Raw genomic sequence first — 21,171 nt, 5'->3', positions numbered from 1 at the left:
CGAATGGCGGGGCTGGGGCGAGTGTTCTGCAACTGGATCCGGATCCTGTATAGTGCCCCCCCGGGCTAGGATCCGGCTTGGGTCGGCCCGTTCCAAGGAATGGTCTTTGGAAAGGGGCACTGTCGCTGCTCCTCTTCGCCCTGGCGAAAGAACCACTGGCGGTCTCGGTTCGGACGGAGATGGAGCAGTGGGGTATCATGGTGGGAGATACTGTGAACGTGATTTGCTGGACCGCTTTGGTGCGGCCTCAGGACTGCGTATAAACCCTGGCAAGTCCCTGATCTTTCCACTAGCGGGCCGTGAGGTCGGTCCGGGAGTGAGCCTTCCATGTCTGGGGCTGAGATGGGAGTTGGAGGCCTTCCGTTATCTGGGGATCCAGGTAGCCTTGTCTGATGAACAATTGCTGGCCCGCAACGCTGAAAGGGTGCTCCGCTCCCTGCACCAATCTGTGTCCTTCTGGAACACACTCCCTCTTTACCTTATGGGGCGTTTAGCGGTTGCTAAAATGGTGATGTTGCCTAGAATGCTCTATGTCCTGCAAAATACGCTCTGCCCGCTCCCAGGCGAATATTTTGTATGCTCAACACACTGCTCACATCTTTGCTCTGGGCAGGCGGACGCAGTAGGGTCGCCCTGCATACTGTAGTCCGGAGCTGGGTGGAAGGGGGCCTAGAGGCTCTGAGGTTTGACCTCTATTTTTACACGGCAAAGCTCCTGCCGGCCGCGAGGAGGTTCGCGGGCACGGCCAATTGGGAACTACGGCTCCTGGCGGGTAGGGCAGACAAGGCAACACTGCAGGTGGCTCTGATGAAGGGACGGGGAGTAGACAAGGCCCTGCCCTATGTCGTGCGCCATGCTGCGGGGGTCTGGCAGCGCTTTGTTGAGAAGATCTTGCGGCGGGCCCCCTTTCACAGGGAGCTGCCGGTCTGGATTTTGTCCCCGGTAACACTTATGGAGGAGAACATGTCCTTCCGGGACTGGAGAAACAGTGGATGCGAGACTCTGGCGGACCTTTACCCGGATGATTCCTTTGTGTCTTTTGAACGGGCTACGGAAGCCTTTGACCTAAACAGGGGACAGTACCTGCACTATAGGGACTCCAGAAGATGGCCAGGGCGACCTGGCCCCAGTTTCCAGAGGCCCCCCCGTTGACCCACACTCTTAACATCCTTCTCTCCTGTGGCAGGGGGAAGCGGCTGATCACGTTACTGTACTCGGCCATGCGACGGGATTCCGCCCCGCCTATAGCGCCGTTCTGGGCTGCCTGGGAGGTGGACCTGGGGAATGCTCTAGAGCCGGACCAGCGTAAATGCATTGGACTCCTGACTCGAAAAGTGTTGTGCAATGCGCGGTTTAAATTGATCCACTTTAACTTTGTGCATCGCACCTACATGATCCCAGTCTCCCTGAATCGTATTTCTGCCGATAGGCGGGACAACTGCCCTAGGTGCGGGCGGATAGAGCTGGATTCTTGTATTTGGCCTGGGAGTGCCCGCGGGTCGGTGGCTTCTGGACGGAGGTGGTGGAGCACATTGGTCGTGTCACGGGCCTCCGGATTGCCCTGACTCCGCTTCATTGTCTCCTGGCCCTGGTCCCCAAGCCCAAAAAGAGGAATTTGTCCTATAAGTTGCTGCAGTTGCTACTGGTGCTGGCGAGGCGGCACGTGGCTATCACTTGGATGGGGCAGAGGGCCCCTAAGTTCTCCCTGTGGCTTAGGGATGTTAGGGAATGGTCCCTGGCTGAGGAAACAGACATGCGGCGCACGCGCCGAGATGAGAAACTTCAGGAGGATTTACTAGCATGGAGGATGATGTGTTCGGAGGCGTTTCCTAGCGATGATTCGGATGCCACCAGCGCTGAACTGTTTACCCCTGATGAGTCTGGATCCGAGGAGGATGTAGTGGGAGGCGGGGAGGAGGGACCTGTTTCGGGGTAGAGCCCAGTTGGACGCACACAATTGCTCCCTATTGTATTAGAACGTGATTTGCTCTGATCCCCTGAGATTTGCATGTGACTGATATCTGCCCCCAAATGGGCCGTAAGGAGGTAACCGATGTATTTACAAGTACTTTATTAGCGATAGGGGTATGTTTTATTGTTACATGTTAGACTGTGGGTTTATCAAGAAAACGGAATGTAAAAGACGATGAGTGACAGGATCAATGGTAGACAGAGGGTCACAACAAAAACAGCGGATACGAGCAATACGCATTTAGTTCAAGCCAATGTTTATGTGTTTATATTTTGGCAGGCTTTGCCCCTACGCCGCCCGGCCTCCGGGCTGTGGGCTATATGGCTGTGTATAATCCTCTGTGACCACTTTAGTACTTCTCGTCTATCAGTGCCTATCAGTAGACTTACTTGCCTATGTGTTTTATGCTTTCCGCAATAAAAATATTTTTCAAACAAAAAAAAGATTAAAAAAATCATCATTAAAAGATTGCACACAATAATATGAATATCACAATAGGTGTAGGGAATTTAGGATCTGTATTTTCAAGTGAAAGAAGTAAAGCCTTGAGTACAGTAAACTTTGCAGTGCAGTCTCAGAGTGTTGTTTGGGGGGGTGAAACACGCCATTGAATATAGTTCCAATAACAATGCTGCATGCAGCAGAATACTGCTGCTTGAAATCTATAGCAGGTTGTGCTGAACCATCAGTATAAATGAGAGTCTTGATCAAAAGGCAGAAATGAAGAAGGCAAAATTTAAACATGCTCATATTGCAACAATTCTTGTGCTTGTAAGGGTCAAAGACGAAGACTTCATCCACAGCTGTTAAGGATGTTTCACACTGTATACAACGAGGATAGAGGGCTTTTGACTTAGCTTTCGTGACATCCTTTAAGACTGCACTGGAGAAATGACAATGCGTTTTCCCTGAGCAAGTTGTGGTTCTTTAAGCATGGCCATCCGCACAGCAGTCAGTATTTTTTCAGTAGAAACAAAAAGAAGTTCTGCAGTGGTATAGAAATGTGATTTATGCACCATTGGTACTGTTTTGCATTCATTAAAGGTGATATATGCAAATCCAATTGCATTCGGCAAAATGTGGATGACTACATTTGTGATATTGACATGTTATGTAAGTGGCGTGTTTCAAGTAAGTCAGATCTGAGTGTTTCAGTGTGTTCCGATGTCCAGTAGGCAGCGGAAAACTCAGGGCATAATAAGGCATAAAGTGGTTTCATACGTTGTGCATTAACAGGTATAGATGTTCAGCCAAAATTCAAAAATTCTAGAAGGGATTGTAATTTTTTTAACTGTATTCGGAGGCTGCAATTGTGCACATTTCTCCAGAAATTGAGGGGCAAGACTTTTCACTCATTGATAAGTTCATATCCTAAGACAAGGACACTCAAAAAAGCCAGGTTCGATTTATTTAATTTAAAAAACTTGCAGCCAAGTTGAGCAAATTGCAATATCAGGCGATCCATTCTTGCTAGATCGGTGTTTAATTAATTGCCCATCAGGTAGATATCATTTATGTAGGACAGTGCATCAGGGTCAATTTCATGAAGAATTGGCACAATTTGTGCAGCAAAAACTCCCAGGCTGTTCTTATAGCCCATAGGAAATTGTGCATAGCGCATTCAAAAGTCTAAGGCGCTAAAGGCAGACCATTCACTGCTCTCAGGAGCCAAATTGTGACTGGAAAATTGGAAATATCCAAAGTGGTTTTGCATTTTTTAGAGACTACGTACTATAGTCTAAGGCTATGTGATAGGAATGATCCAGTATCGGAATAGAAAAAAAGAGGATTATTCAGTTGAGAGACACCGGGTTCAATGACTTCTTTAAAGAATACTTTAGCATCCTGTTTAATAGGATAGTGTGGTTGTACCCGAGGTGTGGATCGAATAGGACTAACATGAGGGGAATCCTTATCCCAACCAGTATGGTTATGATAAAGAGCAGGGGCCAAAGCAAGGGCACATTCAGATGCATAAGCCTGCTTGACTTCGTCTGGGACGAGATGAGAGATAGAAGGGAGAATGAGATCTTCACCCTGGGGGAATGCAAGAGCAAAAATTGGGGGACTATCGACCTCTGCCAAGAGAATATCATAAGATGTAGTTAAATTATCCCAGTATATTGCTTTTATTGTGTGTTTCACATCAACTTCAATTTGAATATTTAAAAGATATAGTCTGTCCAGAAAGGCTATGTGGGGGTCTATGGTTTCAACCGTAATAAATGTTTCCATTGCTTTTGCCACCAGAAATTGGTGGAGATTCCGGCATACTATGGTGACTTCTGACATGCTGTCAAGGAGAGTCACTCCCCAACTCATGATCATGATCATGAAGAGGATTTTCACTGTCGGAGTCACATTTTGCAGTTAAAACTGCAACTTTCTTTTTTTTAAAGGGGGTTTATGTGGAGGAGGCCTGTCCTCCTTCTTGATCTTCACATCAAAGAGAGTGTTGTCTCCCTTGTTGGTTTCACGTACTCTTCTGGTTTGTAGTTAGATCACACTCCTCTGTTGTACTATTGGTCAGTCGAGACCTGAAAGGATCGGGGGGTGAACATAGATCAGGAATCTGATATCTCAGTGGTTTTGATTTTAATGCGATGTTAATGTTAATGTTAAAAGATTTTATAGGCCAAGATGGCGGCCGGAGCAGACGTGTAGCAGCGGAGCTCCTCGCCCCGATCCCCTGAGAACCCCCCTGTAGCCCTAAATTCAGGCGCATCTGGCCCCCCACACGTCGCTATAATCACGACACAGTGTGGGGAGCTCCCGAGGACCCTGGTGTCTGCCGCGGAGGGCGTCTGAAGCGGACCGCATCGCCGCCGCTTGGCAAGGCGGGAAGACGAGGCGGGAAGACACCGAGCACCGAGCCCGGCGCGCAACAGCTTTCCCCCCGCTCTCGGGGGACCAGGAGTAGTGGCGGAGGGCCGGTGGGGAGTCGGAGACTGCCAATTGAGGGAGACTCCCCCTCCGGTGACCACACGCGCCGTCTTCTGCCTCCGGTGAACGGAGATCCCCTGGACCTTTCTGCGGCGCAGCCCGGGAGGGCTGCTACTTTACCCCCCGGCTTGGGCCTTTCCGCGGCGCTGTGTGCGGCCGGCCTCCTGCAGCAACCGGGCGGACGGCGGACCCGGGGCGGCCCTCGCACTCTGCCTCAAGAATCCCTGGGCGCCCGACGTTGGAGGGCGCCCCGCACCAGTGGGACATCGGCCTTCTGGAAGAGGACAAGCAGCGCACGGCAGACCTGGTGCCCGGCCTGGCCCTCCCCGCTCCGGACCCTGCGGGCGGGCGGAGACCCGGCTGGGCTGCACAACGGGGCCCTGCAGACGCCTGAGGGGGCCGCACACGCTCCGACAAAGACAGAGGTGAGGAGCTGGGCACTCAGGGGGCCTGTGATCGTGCCCCCGGCGAGGGGAGCGGGGTGTGACGCCAGAGACCCCCCCCCAGGTGGTCGACCCTGTGACTCAGCTTGCACCTTGTGACTCAGCTTGCACGTAAACTGCTCCCGGGTGCGCTGCTGCTCTGCCCCCCCCCCGGCTTGGGCTTACGCGAGCCCTGGGCCCGCCGACAACGCTGTATGCGGCCGGCCCCCCAGCGACAGGGCGGGCGGCGGGGCCTGGGAGACCCCTGAGCCGACGCAAACTCCGCGACTGGAGCGGCCTGTGCCCGTGGGGCGCCTCGCGCCGAACCCCGGCTTGAGCGGTGCAGAGGAGGCCCGACCGAGCTGCATCACAGGGCCCCGCAGACTACGGCGGGGGCCACGCACGACCCACCGTCGACTTAGGTGGGGGGCTGGACACTCGGGGGGCCGGTGGTCGTGCCCCCGGCGGGAGGAGGGGAGCTTGGAGGCCGGGACTTCCCCCGGTTGGAGACCTTGAGTCACACTCTGTACACGCGCCGCACCCAGAGACTTATAGTGCACCCTGGCCTCCGGGTAGGAGCTCGCGGCGGCGGCCATCCTCTCGCTACGAGGGCCCGCTCCTCTCTTCCCAGCACCCGGAGCTGCGTTGGTACAGGCGCTAGTGGACTACCCCTGACAGGGCTCCTTCACTGCTCTAGAACGTGGTCGGCCGGATCCCGACCCACCTATGTCGAGCTCCACGCGCAGAGTGGCCTATGTCGAGCTCCACGCGCAGAGGGGGCCGCCCAATAAGCGAACTCTTCCAGAAATCTTCCTCCAAATCGGGGAAAACTCACTCGCCTACGATGCCTGCGACTCAAACTGCCACTCCGACCAAGGAACCTGCGGAGGCCCCATCACGAAATCATTCCTGGAGTCCCTGTTCAACACGCTGCGCGAGGACTTCCAGACTCTGAAGCAGGACATGATGAGCGAACAACGGGAACTGCGCCGAGATCTGGAGGGCCTCGGGGTCATGGCGGTGGAAGAATCAAACCAAACCCGGGGGGACGATCTGGTGCTCCTCCAGCAGGAAGTCATCCGCCTTCAGGAACAACAGGTGGGCCTCCAGGTCCACGCGGAGGACCTCGAAAACCGCTCTCGGAGGAACAACATAAGGGTCCGGGGCGTGCCTTTGAAAGCGGAGGGGAACAGCGTTACAGAATATCTCCAAGACCTCTTTCGGGAAGTTCTCGGTGAGGCGGCCGACTTCCCCATCCGTATTGACCGTGCTCATCGGGTAGGGTTGCCCCGCCTGGCCCCTGCCCCCCCCTCCGGACATATTGGCGTTCCTCCCGGACTTCCCCCTGAAAGAGAGGATCCTGCGGGAAGCACGCAGGGCACGACCCATCCGTTTCCGGGACCACCCCGTCGAACTGTACCAGGACCTCTCGGCGATCACCCTCCAGAAACGCAACGATTTCCGAGTGGTCACCACGTTCCTGAGGGACAAGGGGGTGCCCTACTCCAGGGGTCACCCGTTCCGGTTGATTTTCAAGTGGGAGGGTTCCCTGCACCAACTCCGCTCACTTCAGGACACTTGCACCTTACTAGGTGTCGACCTCCCAGACGACGACCCGGACCAAACCTCCTCTCAGGGGCAGTCGCAAACACCGGGCCCCCGCTCGTCCGAGGGTGCCTGGCAACAGGTGAGGAGACGCTGAGGCTCCAGGCGTTCCCATCGCCCAGACCCGGGAACAATTGAGAGAGACAAGGCTGCAGCCATCGAGGAGGTGGTCAAGGACACCACTGTTGTACCCTGATTTATGCATTGGTGGGGGGCCATCTTTATACTGCTACTCCGTAATGGGGGGGGACGAGGGGTGGCTGGGGCTGCCACTGCCACACTCCTCTTCATCCACTTTACCTACAGGCCTGAGTTGACCCTGGATAGGCCTGGGACTGAGACTGGGGGTCGGGAGTTCCTTGTTGGGGTTAGGGTGGGTAGAGGGGGGACCGGGTGTTGGGCTAGGGGGTTCAGGGGCACTGGGGAGGGAAGGGACTCGGGAGAGCGGGAGGTCAAGGTCTCGGTGGGCTGGGGTGGGAGTTTCTGGTCCCCTCCCGGCGGTTCGTCTGGCTCAACGCACACTGACATGGACGCCGGGCGCACATAAGGCACACTGCATACAAAGCCAAGTACTCATTTCCCCTAGGTATGGCTAACCCTCCGCTGAAAATCCTCACTCTAAATGTGAAGGGGCTTAATAACCCCATAAAGCGCAGAGCCGTCCTGTCCTTTCTGGAGCACTCGGGGGCCGATGTTTGTCTGCTGCAGGAAACGCACTTACTCTCTAGAGATTGGCACAGGATGCGCTCCAGGGCATTCCCGACACAACACTACTCCTCGACCCTAGAAAAGAAAGCGGGGGTGGCTCTCTTGGTCGCACAGCACTTCAAAGGGACTGTAGGAGATAAGGTGGCTGACATTAAAGGGAGGTTCCTAGCCTACACACTACACATAGGGGGGCTGGACATGGTGGTCGGGTCCTTATATGCCCCAAATTCCAAACAGGAGTCATTTCTCAAATGAGCACTAGCAGAGGCGCTGCAACCCAATGTTAAGGCTGTCCTGGTGGGTGGAGATGCGAACCTAGTGATGAATCCGGACCTGGACCGGTCAGGCCACCGACAAGGGTTCGCGGGGGGCAATCACACGAGCAGGGGGCCGCTGGTTGTTAGAGGAGGGGTTCACGGACCTGTGGCGTGCGCACCGTCCGAATTCTCCGGGATACATGTTCTACTGCCATGTACAGCACACATACGCACGCATAGATCATTTCTTCGGCAGCGCTGAGGTGACCGACTTGATGGAGGACGTAGAGGTGCTTCCGGCGGCACTGTCCGATCATGACGCGCTCCTGCTGCACCTGCGAACCCCCCCGCTTCACACATGCAAAGGCAGATGGCGTCTCAATGACGCCCTCCTGCAACACGAGGGGGTCACGCAGAACCTCCAGGACCGCATTTCGGACTACCTACAGTCTAACGACACGCCGGAGGTCTCCCTGACGGCGGTATGGGGAGCGCTTACGGTGGTGGTGAGAGGTGAGCTGATCTCGGTGGCCGCAGCGGAGGAGAAGATTCGAAAAGATAAAAGGCTCTCACTATTGGCGCAGGTGCTGGAACTCGAACAAGCACACAGCCGGACAGGAGCACCCAGGATGTGGCGTCAACTTAAAGCGGCCAGAGCTCAACTGGCCAGTTTAGACCTGGACAGAGCGGAATACGCAGCTCTACGACTGCGCCACACGTATTACGTGGGGGGGAACAGAACAGGATGCCTACTGGCGAGCTGTCTCAAGGCTAAAACCCTGAAGGCGAGAGTGCCCCCGGTCCATGCCCTGGACGGAACGATCGCCCGGGATGATGCCCACATCGCTGAAGCTTTCGAGGGTTCTATGCCTCGTTGTACACCGCGGATCCGCCACCCGAACAGACACTCACTGACGCCTACCTCCGCGACGCAGCCATAACACCCCTGAACGACCACGCCAAGGCCTCCCTTGATGCTCCTATCAGGACGGAGGAGGTTATCTCCGCGATCACGCGTCTTAAGCCTCTGAAGGCCCCTGGCCCGGACGGCTTCTCGGCCACCTTTTATAAAACCTTCTGTCCCCAAGTCGCCCCATTGTTAACCAGGTTATTCAAATCATTCCAGGGTAGAGGTTCCATCCCCCAGGACATGCTGGACGCGGACATTGTGGTTATCCCTAAACCGGGGAAGGACCCGTCCCAGTGCAAGGCATACAGACCTATCTCCCTTCTCAATATTGACCTCAAACTGTTCACGAGCGTGCTGGCGGCTCGCTTGGGCCCGTGTCTACCGGGGATCATTGAACCGGACCAGTCGGGATTTGTACCCACCCGACAATGCGCGGATAACACTAAGAGACTGCTCCACGTCATTGATAAAGCTCACTACAATAGCTCCGACGCGGTCCTCCTATCCGTGGATGCCGAGAAGGCGTTTGACAGGGTGGACTGGGGCTACCTGGACGCCGTCCTGCAACGCTATGGGTTTGGCGACCGGTTCCGCACGTGGATGGCCAGCTGCTACGCTACCCCGCAGGCCAGGATCTCGGTTAACGGGATACGCTCGGACCCCCTAGACATCAGAAGGGGCACTAGACAGGGGTGCCCCCTCTCACCCCTTCTCTTTGCTCTGTACATCGAGCCCATGGCCCAGCGAATCCGAGACAACAGGTCCATCTCAGGCGTTCATTTTGGCGGGGAACCACAAACTATAAGCTTATATGCGGATGATATCTTGGTGGCCTTAGAGGACCCCTCGACATCGGTACCGGCTTTCCTTTCGGAGGTGGAGCGCTTCGGGGAGGTGTCGGGGTTCAAGCTGAACCTGGAGAAATCCTTAGTCCTCCCCTTGGGGCGGAACGCGAAAGCAGCGCGTCGCGAACAATGCGCATATGGGGACCTGTCTGTGCAAATGTCCATACCCTACCTAGGCATCTCTCTAACCCCGAGCACGGCTCAGACGGTGAGGAGAACTACGCGTCGCTGGTCCTAGCTCTCAAGGGCGACCTTGCGAGATGGCGTCGGCAACCGCTCTCCTGGCTGGGGCGAGTGGCGGCGGTGAAAATTACCTTGCTCCCCAAAATGTTATATCTCTTTCAGACTATCCCGGTCACGCCTCCGATCGGAGTGCTTAAGCAACTGCAGGACGCCATCACGCAATTTGTGTGGGCCGGTAAACGTCCCCGACTCCGTAGGGATCTCAACACACGAACCACGGCGGAGGGCGGCCTTGGGGTGCCGGACCTCCTGCGCTATTTCCAGGCGACACAGCTCCGCTACCTCTTGGAGTGGAACAGACCCGAATCTGAAAAACGATGGCTGTTCCAAGATCGCGCCATGGGCCAAATGTCCTTATGGAAGGTCCCGTTCCTGCGCCGCCGGGACAGGCCCTCATATCTCCGGAAGTCCCCCATCATCTGTGATGCAGGTCTGGGACAAGGTGGCAGTGCCGAAGGGTCCCACCACATTCCCGTACCCGATGTCCCCCCTTTTTGGGAACCCAGAGTTCCCCCCGGGTATGGCCCCTCGGTCATTCCCGCAATGGCGCGGCTCAGAATGCAAGGCGGCAGGCGACCTCTTCAACCCTGAGGGCTTTATGACTATCAGCACTCTGCAGGACTATTACACACTCCCACACATACAACGCTTTCAGTACTTCCAGATTAGACACTGGCTTTTGGAGAAAGATGTGCTTCCTCAGGTGAGCAGACCCCTCACAGCCTATGAACGCTGGCTTCACACGAAAAAGAACGACAGACATGCAATCACAGAATTGTACGCGATGCTCGCCCCCCCTCCCCCCGCAGCCCGATCAGCGGGACAGAACAGGTGGGAAATAGAGGTAGGGCGTACCTTCACTGACAGGGAATGGCAGGACATATACTTCAGAGCTCACCACACCTCCCGCAATGTCGCCAGTAAAGAGGCAGCGGTGAAAATTGCATATTACTGGCATCTCACGCCGGCCCGTTTACACCAAGGCAACCCACGCAGGGACCCCGGGTGCTGGAGGGGGTGCGGGCACAGAGGGACACTAACTCACATTTTATCGGACTGCCCTGAGGTTCGGGCGTACTGGGAGGAGGTGCTCCACAGCTTTGATAAGCACTTTGACACAGAAATCCCCCGATTCCCGGCCTACACACTCCTTGGCCTTCCCAATGCCATCACGTTCCCCCTGAAATCGGTCAGGGGCCGGCAGATGGGGCTGGCGATGGGAGCAGCCACTCACCATATCTTGTCAATATGGGGCACCCCCAGGAAACCCACACACACGGGATGGCTCCACCGCCTATGGTACGTTTTGGGAATGGAGAAAATACAAGCCTCCCTCACTCAAACAAGGGACACCTTTCTAGACATCTGGCAGCCCTTTGTCTCCCTCCTGTCGGGGGAATTCCACGAAATTACTTGCCCGAAGTATCTCAGGGTACTTAGGCTTCCGAGAGATTTCCAGGGGGAGCCCTGCTCACCTACCTAGGCGCCTTAACCACGCCCCCTATGCCACACGGCCAACATCGAATTCACCACGCCGGGGAGGTGGATTGGGGGGTGAGTTAGGGGGAAGCGGGGAGGGTGGGGTGGGAGTTGGATGTTTGTAAGACAGGATCGTCGATCACTTCTACGCGCAAGCCAATCGGGGCGACTGGACATGCACCCTGCAAACACTTGAGACCCTGCCGAGGTGAGGGGTGAGGTATTGATTCCTGATAAGGCGACCGCATGCTCGCCCGAGATGTTGATGTAACCTGAGTCTTCTGTGTTGTATTTTCAATAAAAGATTTAAACCAAAAGATTTTATATAGCGCACGGCTTCTCCGGGGAGTGTCCCGGCGCTTTAATAAAAACTAGGAGACAGACAGATCACGAAAATCATACGGTCTTTCATAGGGCTCCGGGGGTGGGGAACCTCCACGCGGTTTACCTTCCTGTTCCGGTTTACATTTATCCCATTTTTTGGGGTAAACTTGCGTTTAGGTCTGGCATCCTTGTCAGAGCTAGGCTTGTCAAGTGGCGATACTGAAGGTCTGGTTCCCAAACTATTATGTCCTAAAGACGTAAATACATTAGCAATTATGACAGACAACTTGCGTTCGCGGTCCACTACCGCCACAAGTCGTGGCCGTATAGCCAAAGACGCTGCTTCACCTTTAACATTAGAAAGAATCACTCCAGACACCACTGGAAAATTACCCACAAGTTTCATTCCCAAATCCAAGGCAGGACTTGCTGCATGTTCATTCTGTATTTGTTTGAGGACGTTCAGTAGAACAGCCATTGAGGGAGTGCCATAACAAAGTGTAGACTATGGCAAAAATAGTCCCCCAACGTATTGCAGTCCACTAGAGTGGGAACCAGCCCAGTGTGTAAGCACATGGTGAGAATTCTGTGCTTGTGGTCCCGTAAGGGGAAACAGAGCTTCAAGTTGATATGTATTCTTTGGGCAATCCAGAACGGGATCTCTTCAAGAATAGGGGGCCTCTTGCCCATAACTAAATGAACAATTACAGGACTAATAACAGGGGCTGCAGGAAACTGAGCTTGAGCTTGCAAGCCAATTCTACCCGGACCAGATAGCAAAGTACATGAAATATATTGAGTAAGAAGTCCATATAGGATGACCGAACAGTATACAAGCACAAGTTTGTACCAAACTCAAATTAACCTAAATCAGGATACAGGATATAACCCACTAGTGCCGGCCACATGGTCCCTTCGTTACTTAGGGGGTCCATTAAAAAATAACCTGACGCATAAGGTAGGGCGTTATTATACCAAGTCTGGTGCTCCCAGACGGTAAGAGGAATTTCAACAAGTGCATAAGGGTGAAATGCAGCAGGTGCCTGGGGCGTTGTGTATTCATGAAAAGTATTAGCATTGGTGTTCACAGCTAGAAATGTGACCCAGAAATAAAAAACTTCAAAGTGAAAAGCTTCATCCACTTCAACAACAAAAATCACAGGAGCACCTGCTGCAGGCACACTATGATGTGTTAAATGTCGAGTTACCGCTGGGTAACAGTTAACTGCAATAGCAATGCGTTGCGCCATAACTCATTTGTAATGGATTTAAAGAGTAGCGCAAAAAGGGTGTAAAATCTTTTAATATTAAAGCATGAATAACCAACACAACTAGGTGTTCCCTAAAAACTGTTGAGGACAAATCCCCAACATCATGGATATCTCTGATGAAAGGGGCAAAAGTATTGTGGACAAACACACGCACTGCTCAGGGTTTCCGCAAGTAAGTTCCTGACAAAAATGTTGGTGGCGCTGTGTTGCAGGAATTCTACTCAGGAACAGAATTATTTTTGGGATCGTAGACCATGGCCATGTAGGGACGGAGTGATCATACCACCTCAGTATCTATGAGCCCGAGTCAGACTAGCTGTAGCGCCTCACTTGCTCTCCTAACTTTACCAGAGAAACAAGTGAATTAGAAGCCCAGAACACAACACTCTCGATCCTCTCAGGGATCGTGGTAACAGGACACGCCCTTTTGCTCTCTCACTCTTACCACAATAAAACAAACTAGAGACACAAAGAAGGTTTAGAATATTTAATCAAACTATTGTGTCCTTAAATGTGTATTCATGCCACAATTAGAAAACAAAGGCATACTAAAAATACTGCTATACTGGACAATAAACCATACATTATAAAAAGTCATGTCATGTTATAAGACAGAACATCCTAAACCCGCCTCCCTTCTACTGAACCCAGATGATTTTATATCAAAGATCTCTGGGATTAGTGGCGGACCCTGTAAATTAGCATACACAGATGGATGTTTCACATCTCAGGTGACGTAGCAATCTTGTCTCTGACCCTCGCTCAGTCTTCTCAAAACTCCTGTGCTCGGCTATATGGCAAAACACACAAGATGATGGACGGAATGTTCCACAATGGCAAAACATTCACCCCGAGTCACAGATCTGGGTTTAATCCATCGTTATTTTGCTCACCAAGCCACCCCAATTCAGACATGGCAATATGCTAATCAGTCTTGACCCTGTGCCTCATGGGAACAGTCCAGCCCAAACTGCCAATTCATGTCTTTCGTGGACCGGAATCAAGCATCCTAGGACCGGTTTCTGGCTATCAGCCGTCTTCAGCCAGGATAGCTTTACTTCAGTGGCTTAGTGAGCAAAGGACCCACGTCTGGGCATACCCTTATCACATAGGGTGAAAAACAGATCTGTTGACTGGGTGTGAGTGTTTGATTGGTTCAGATGCTCCGTCCATCACCACCGGTCCAGGGAAGGCATGGCTTGGCAGTTCGGGTTGGACTGTTTCCATGAGGCACAAGGTCAGACTGATTTGCATATGGCCATGTCTGAACTGGGGTGGCAGAATGGGCTAAAGAACGGTGATGGATTAAACCTAGATCTGTTGACTGGGTGCGAGTGTTTGATTGGTTCAGATGCTCCGTCCATCACCACCCCCTTTTGTACGGCTATATGACAAGACGTATGCTCATAAGCAGCAACTTCATTCTCGTGTTTTGTCTAGTGCAAGTGCCTGACCAGAGTGAATAACAAGGGGCATTGTTGTTTGTCTTAGTCTGTGGTGTTCAGACTATATCCCAGGAAAAGAACAGAACACGAAAATATACGTAGGTTCTGTTTATACAGTAACGTGGGCAAAAGAAAATGAGGCCTACAAAGTGCACAATTAGGTTAACATAGGGAAAACTTCACTGGACAATGCAGGAAACACATGGCAAAACATATATCAGTACCACACATGTTGGCACAACACAAGGCAGAGTCAGATCACATTTAGAATATTGGTTTATTGATCAGCATTTCATAAGAAAGCTTGTTGATGCACAGAACACAAAGTCTGGAAGGAAAGAGGAAATAAATTGCCAAAAATAAAGCTTACATATACCAAGTATCAAACCCCAAACCACAATACAAAAAAAATGAAAATCCAATTTTTGAGGGGTACTTGACATCTATTCGCTTTTAAAAAACTTTGTTAAGAAACTGAGCAGTAAACCTCACCTTCATGCTTTCTCATGCGCAAAGTACCAACATATTTTTTGTGCAGTTTAACATACAGGCAAAGACTATACTTTAGCAAAAAAGTTTAAAAGCAAAAGTTGTATTACATCTGTAAACGCAAGTAAAATGTGAAATCTTACATTGTATCCCAGTTGGGTAATATGTCATTGTTCCATGTCAATGCAGCATTCCCAATACTTTCTTCCAGTTTACATCTTTCTTCAAGTTGTTTTTTCCTCCTTTGAGCTTCTTTTTGTTCTGCACAATAAAGGACATGTTCAAATTTGTAAAGGCCACAATACATTATAAAGCCTGTGATATGCATTAGCAGTATTAGCATTCCATAAGGACATATTGTTTTCGAACAAGGACAACAAGTTTTCAAGTTTAATTTGTCCTTGAGACAAGTAGGCCCAACCCGTTGCAGCACAAACCCTAGGAATTGTTTGCAGTTGATGTAATATTTGTATCCATATGTTGACGCTGTTCCAACTTGCATTTACGGTTCATTAATGCAAAGCCTTTATTATTAGAGTGAGCATTCTAAATAAATATTGCATGTTGTTCTAACTTGTATTTATGGTTCATTAATGCAAAGCCTTTATTATTAGGGTAAGCGTTCTAAATGTAAGCTAAAACTGCACTACTGACAGTGGTTCCATTAAAAAAAGTGTACACACATTTGCAAAGTTTAATATTATGAGGCTACGTATAATGCTTCCAGAATGCTTTGTGGTTGGAATGAAATATTTCCAGAAGTTTGAAAGCAATATTGATGAATCTTTGCTTTCAAAGTAAAATGTTCACAAAAACAATGCAACTATGAAAAAAAAAGTTTTGCTAAACTACTGTGAAGTTTTAGGAACCATTTTTTAAAGCATCTTTTAGTAAAATGTGTAGATGTATGCTAGTATTTCCCAAAAATATTCACAATGGAAAGTCAGTGGGCCCAATTTCAACAAGAGTATGAGAAACATGTAAATAAACCAGCATTGGCAAAGCCAATAAATCGACACTGGTGGCCGGTCTTTTAGTTTTGTGAATGCAACTCTTGTTTTGTCATGGCTTTTGTAAAACTTTGTTTGGGAGCTGTTGGGCCGTTACTATTGTAACAAACATTGGCAAACAGCAAAAATATTTTTGGGTCTCAAAAAGCACACATTATCATAGTAGTTCGTAGTACTGAACGAAACTACTTTGTGTGCCGTTATGCTCCTTATGAAAGTTTCAAAAGTGCACTCATGGTATGACCAGGAAATCTTACTCCTAGAAAATATATGTGAACTATATTTTAGTACGAGCAAATATGCATGTGGAGATTTGTTCATGGGAAATGTGTTGAGAGTTAACGTGTTGAGGGTTTACAAGTTCACTTTCCCTCCAACCACATTTTTCCCCAAACCGGAAAGAAGTTTTATTTCTGACCCTTGTTAGGAGCAGATTTCCAAACTATCAGTATGGGAAAAGATTAGAGAGGAAGAGCTGGTAAAAACCCTTAAAACAAGCAAGTTAGTAGGTTTGCACAGACTCAAGAGTGCATTCCAACGCTGAAACTATTGCTTACCAAAACCTCTAGCCCCAGTAAGTAAATTTGCAGAAAGGTAGCAAAATAAGGAAATTACTAGTACTTAATTCCTTCTATAGTATTAGCACTGGCATAATCAGAGGTTATTATCAGAGCGCTCATATAATGTGATTGCTGTCATAATTTGTCGCGACACTACATGGTACCAAAGGGATAAGTAGGTTTTTTTCACAGGACAAGTAGATTTATAAAGCAACCTGTCCAATCAACAAGTATATATTTTATTCAGTTCCACACCCCTGCATCCCCTACTTACAGTTGAAATATATACATTCAAAACAGTTGTTTGCTATATCTATCTGCGATATCTAAGCACACACAGACGACGCTATATTTTCTTTCTTAGCTCTGTCACATATTTTTTTGTTTGTTTTTTCCACCATGGTTTGATATATGACAGGTTAGTTTAATCCTTTGCGCTGTCTCAGTATGTAACTGGCAAGGGTTATATGATATTCTGTTCCGTCACCCTTCAGCAAGCAAGGGTCTTTTCAAAACCTGCAAATCGAAACCATCTCATCGTGGACAATGCCGCCAACATGCGTGGGGATCCAATTTTTGGACAAGCACACAAAAGGAGTGAGCCACAGCAGCCTAATCATTGGACCGGGGAAAAAAACAAAAAACCCAGATGATTAATTCCATTTAAGTAAATGCCAAAAGGATCTTTTGTTACGGTTCCCAGATCTTACCAAATCAAGTTTAGACACTTGTAGGACGAAACTTGCCAGTCTAACAATGTCGGAGGATGATGGTCTTTCCACTTTTTACAGATCTCCCTTCTGGCTAATAAGATCGAATACAAAAGAAGATTTTTTCCATCAGTTACTCCAAGGATTGCCAAAGGGAGATCAATCGAAATTTGAAGGCCCAAAGATACTGTAAGCAAATTGCTGATGGAGTCCCAGAAGGCAGAAACAGAAGGGCATCGGTAGCATTTATTAACCCACATCTTGCACAGGCTACCGAGGAACCTTGGACAAATTTTGACAACCTTTGTGGCGAGTAATATGCTCTGTGAAGTGTATAAAGGTGGTTCCTGTGCCCCATGGCAGCAAATTTCCTTCCACAAAGATATCTCCCCATGTCTCAAGCCCGCCATCCCGCAAAGGAGCAGCCAGACTATCTTCTACCCACCCAGGGTTTCCAGGAGAACCCCACAGCGGGGCCCTGCTAGAGAAATATCCAAGCTTTATCGAGTTCCTCACCTTATACCACATTTTTGCCATCCCCTGTAATACCTTCAATTTGATTTTCTTAAAAAACGTTGGGTCTCCAAATTTGAACAAAAAACCTGACTGAGCTACTGCTTCCCCCTTCAGCATAGCTGAAAACATGCTACCAACCCCATGATCTACGGGCATCTTCAACAACATTCGGGCATGACAAAGTTGGAACGCCCACGCGTAGATTTGTAGATCAGGAGCTGCTAAGCCACCCTTCTCCCTGCGGCGCCTGAGCTTTTTCCATGCAATCCTTGGAATATGTTTGTCCCCAATAAAAGATGTTATATCCCCCTGCAACTTGGATATAGCTGACGAGTCAAAAAGAAGGGGAATAGTATTAAAAAGAAATGAGACCTTAGGCAGGATCGACATTTTAATTAAATTGACTCGTCCCAACAAAGATAAAGGAAGATGGGACCATGATTGCATGAGTTTACGGCATTCCCTTGCGACGGCGGCAAAATTGGTTTTAACAATATTATTGATGTTTTTAGTGATGGTCAGACCCAGGTAAAGTAAACTTGGAGTGAGCTGAAATTCCGTACCGCAGTCCCTATCATTCCAAACCATTACCTCGGTCTTTGAGGCATTAACCTCATATCCCGATATTTCCCCAAACTCTAGCGCCAGATTGATAGCTGCTGGGAAGGCTGTACGTATGTCTGAGGAAAATAACAAGATATCGTCGGCGTATTAAGCCACTTTTCTTTACCACCATTCGTAAATAAATGGCTTGATAGACTCCTCCTCCCTTAACAACTGGGCGAAGGGCTCTATATATAGGTCGAATAATAAGAGGGAAAGAGGACAGCCCTGACGCGTTCCCCTTGTGATAGGAAAGGGGTCAGATAATTCGCCATTCACTAACACTCTGGCTGATGGATTAGAATATAAGAGTCTAACTGCTCGACGAAAGCTCTCCCCAATATTAAACTTATCCAAGACCCCCGACAGGTATGCCCAATTCACCCTGTCGAAGGCCTTGGTAGCATCAAGCATTCGAACTGCTAGTGGAAGTAAATGAGTTGTCGCCATATCTATGGCCCCTATCAGATCATACGTCAGTTCCTATAATTGACGGCCTTTCACAAACCCCTTCTGGTCATGATGTAAAATGCCCGACGCTACTGACATAACCTCTTTTCCAGAACCGAGGCAAAGATCTTATAATCCACGTTCAGGATGGATATGGGCAGATATGACCCACAGGACAGTGCTGACTTCCCTGGCTTTAAAATTAAAGTAATTGAGGCACTATCCCAGGAAACAGGAGGGGCTAATCCATCCAGCAGGATTTGATCGAAAAGCGTAGTTAGAAAGGGTACAATTACTTGTTTTAGGGCCCTATAGATCTCGGCTGGGAGGCAGTCTGGACCAGCCGCCTTCCCCTTCTTGCTGTTTAGCATAGCTGCTCTAACCTCATCTTCCATAATGATGTTATCCAGAGAAGCTCGTTGCTCCGCGGATAAAAAGGGAGAGACACCTTTTCCAGGCAGTTTACAATGTGTTGCTGGTCTAAGATTTTATCTTACTGATAAATTGTTTGGAAGAAATCTCTAAACATTCTCCTCATATCACAATCTGACGAATACAGTAGATTATTGTGAGCTATAGACTCGATGTTATTGCGGACCTGGTCGGTTTTAGCTTTCCAGGCCATAAGTTTTCCAGCTCCCTCTCCATATTGGAAATGGGCTATCTTACTAGCTACCCATTTCTCCAAGAGACGTTGATTAAGCACCGAACCCAGCTGACCTTTTAAGGATACTAATTTGTTGTAAAGTGCTTGTGTAGTAATCCCAGGTATAGCTTGGTCAATCTCGCTTTGGGTTTCAGCATCTCAGTTTCTATGGAAACTATTTCCGCCCTGTGTCGCTTCCTTCGAAATGAGACCTTATTGGTAATAAGGCCTCTTAAAAAGGCTTTATAAGAGTCCCACAAAATTCCAGAAGTAGCTGACCCCAGATTGATTTGTATAAAGTACTGGGTTTCCGTAATTAGGAAAGTTATGTCATCAGCAGCTGAGAGGAGTGAACGGTCAAATGTCCAAGATCTAAGAACCTTAGGGAATCCCTCAAGTTCCATGAATACTGCAGAATGATCTGACAGATGGGATGGTAGGTAGCAAATACCTTTCACAAATTCGACCAATCTATGATTAATTAAAACAAAATCAATTCTGGACTGATGATGATATTTCTGGTTACGATAGAAAACCCCCTGCTTTTTGCCGTTTTTTTCCCTCCAAATATCAACAAGCCCATACTGCTTCATAGACCTAAGTAGAAAGTAGTCTTAGAGAGAGCTAGAGGTCGACTATTAGGGAATTTGTCTAAAACCGGACCCAAAACTATATTGTAATCCAGCGCCAGAATCGTAGGTTCCGGGAAAGACAGTAGATGGGAAAATATGGATTTTAATATGGAGGGATGATCTATATTAGGCCCATAATAGGCCGCTATCGTGGTTCGTTCTCCGGCAATTAGTACTGTTGGGATGACCCATCTGCCACCTGGGTCCACCATTTTCGAAACTAATCTTACTTTGAGTGGTCTTTTAAAAATAATGGACACGCCTCTAGTATTAGTAGTTTGCGAAGTTGATATGGAAAAATCAATCCATCTATTTTTCTCAACTAATGACAATACTTCCGCCTCCATTAAGTGTGTCTCCTGGAGAATGATGACCTGCGCATCAGAGTCCCGTAAATATTGCAAGATCTTATCAGCCCTGGGTCTGGTGCGGAGGCCATTCACGTTCCAGGAGAGAATTTTCACACTACTCATAATGGCTCGATTGAACGACCCACAGATCACCAAGATCAATCATAGCGGCTAAGTACCAAAAACTCAGCCCTATTTGTACAATTGCCTTGCCACAATCAATAACTCTAGAACAAAAGTACTCCAAGCAGAAAATGAGTTTTTTTTACTTCTCCCCAGCCTCCCCTCACCCCTGTGCCCTGAACTACCCTCCCACCCCACGGGAAACCCTTGCCCTATCTATCCGGAAACTAGTCCAGAAGATAGTGCCCCAACCAAACACTCCCACTGTGCTGTCTTCAAAAAACAGAAATTAATAAGGATGAATAAAAAAATACAAAAGACTAAATTACTAAGCCTCTATCGGGCCAGACCCTAGTATAAGAATGAGAAATATTCTTACTCTATTTTACATTCTTTTCTAAGTTGTCTCATATTCCCTTTCCCTCTCTCTTTTTTTTTTACATTGAGATTCTTTTTTTTTTCTCTTTTGTGATTTCCCTTGCTCCTTTTTTTTATTTTATTTAGTTTCCATCCTTAATTAAGCCTTTCTTTCTTCTTCATTTTCTAAAGGGGGGATATATACTAAGATGCTTATCAAGATAATACAAAACAGTATACTCAGCCAAAGGATCCCTTAACATTTCCCTTAGACCCCCCAAGAGTGAGTAATAGCTCATCT

The 21,171-nt window shown here is 49.1% G+C and overlaps 1 protein-coding gene across 3 annotated transcripts in view; it reads right to left on the bottom strand.

Moving 5' to 3' along the window:
• Positions 1-21,171, bottom strand: part of TBC1D14 (TBC1 domain family member 14) — a 944,726-nt gene that overhangs the window by 201,735 nt on the left and 721,820 nt on the right. For all 3 annotated transcript variants that reach the window (XM_086964122.1, XM_086964121.1, XM_086964123.1), the window contains one exon: positions 15,057-15,174. In XM_086964122.1, the coding sequence (XP_086820248.1) occupies positions 15,057-15,174 (118 nt within the window). The remainder of the gene's footprint in view (positions 1-15,056; positions 15,175-21,171) is intronic.

This window comes from Lissotriton vulgaris, chromosome 3_2, assembly GCF_964263255.1.
Source record: "Lissotriton vulgaris chromosome 3_2, aLisVul1.2, whole genome shotgun sequence".
NCBI lineage: Eukaryota > Metazoa > Chordata > Amphibia > Caudata > Salamandridae > Lissotriton > Lissotriton vulgaris.
The sequence above is the reverse complement of the archived record's forward strand: the minus strand, read 5'-3'. Positions and strand labels throughout refer to the sequence as shown.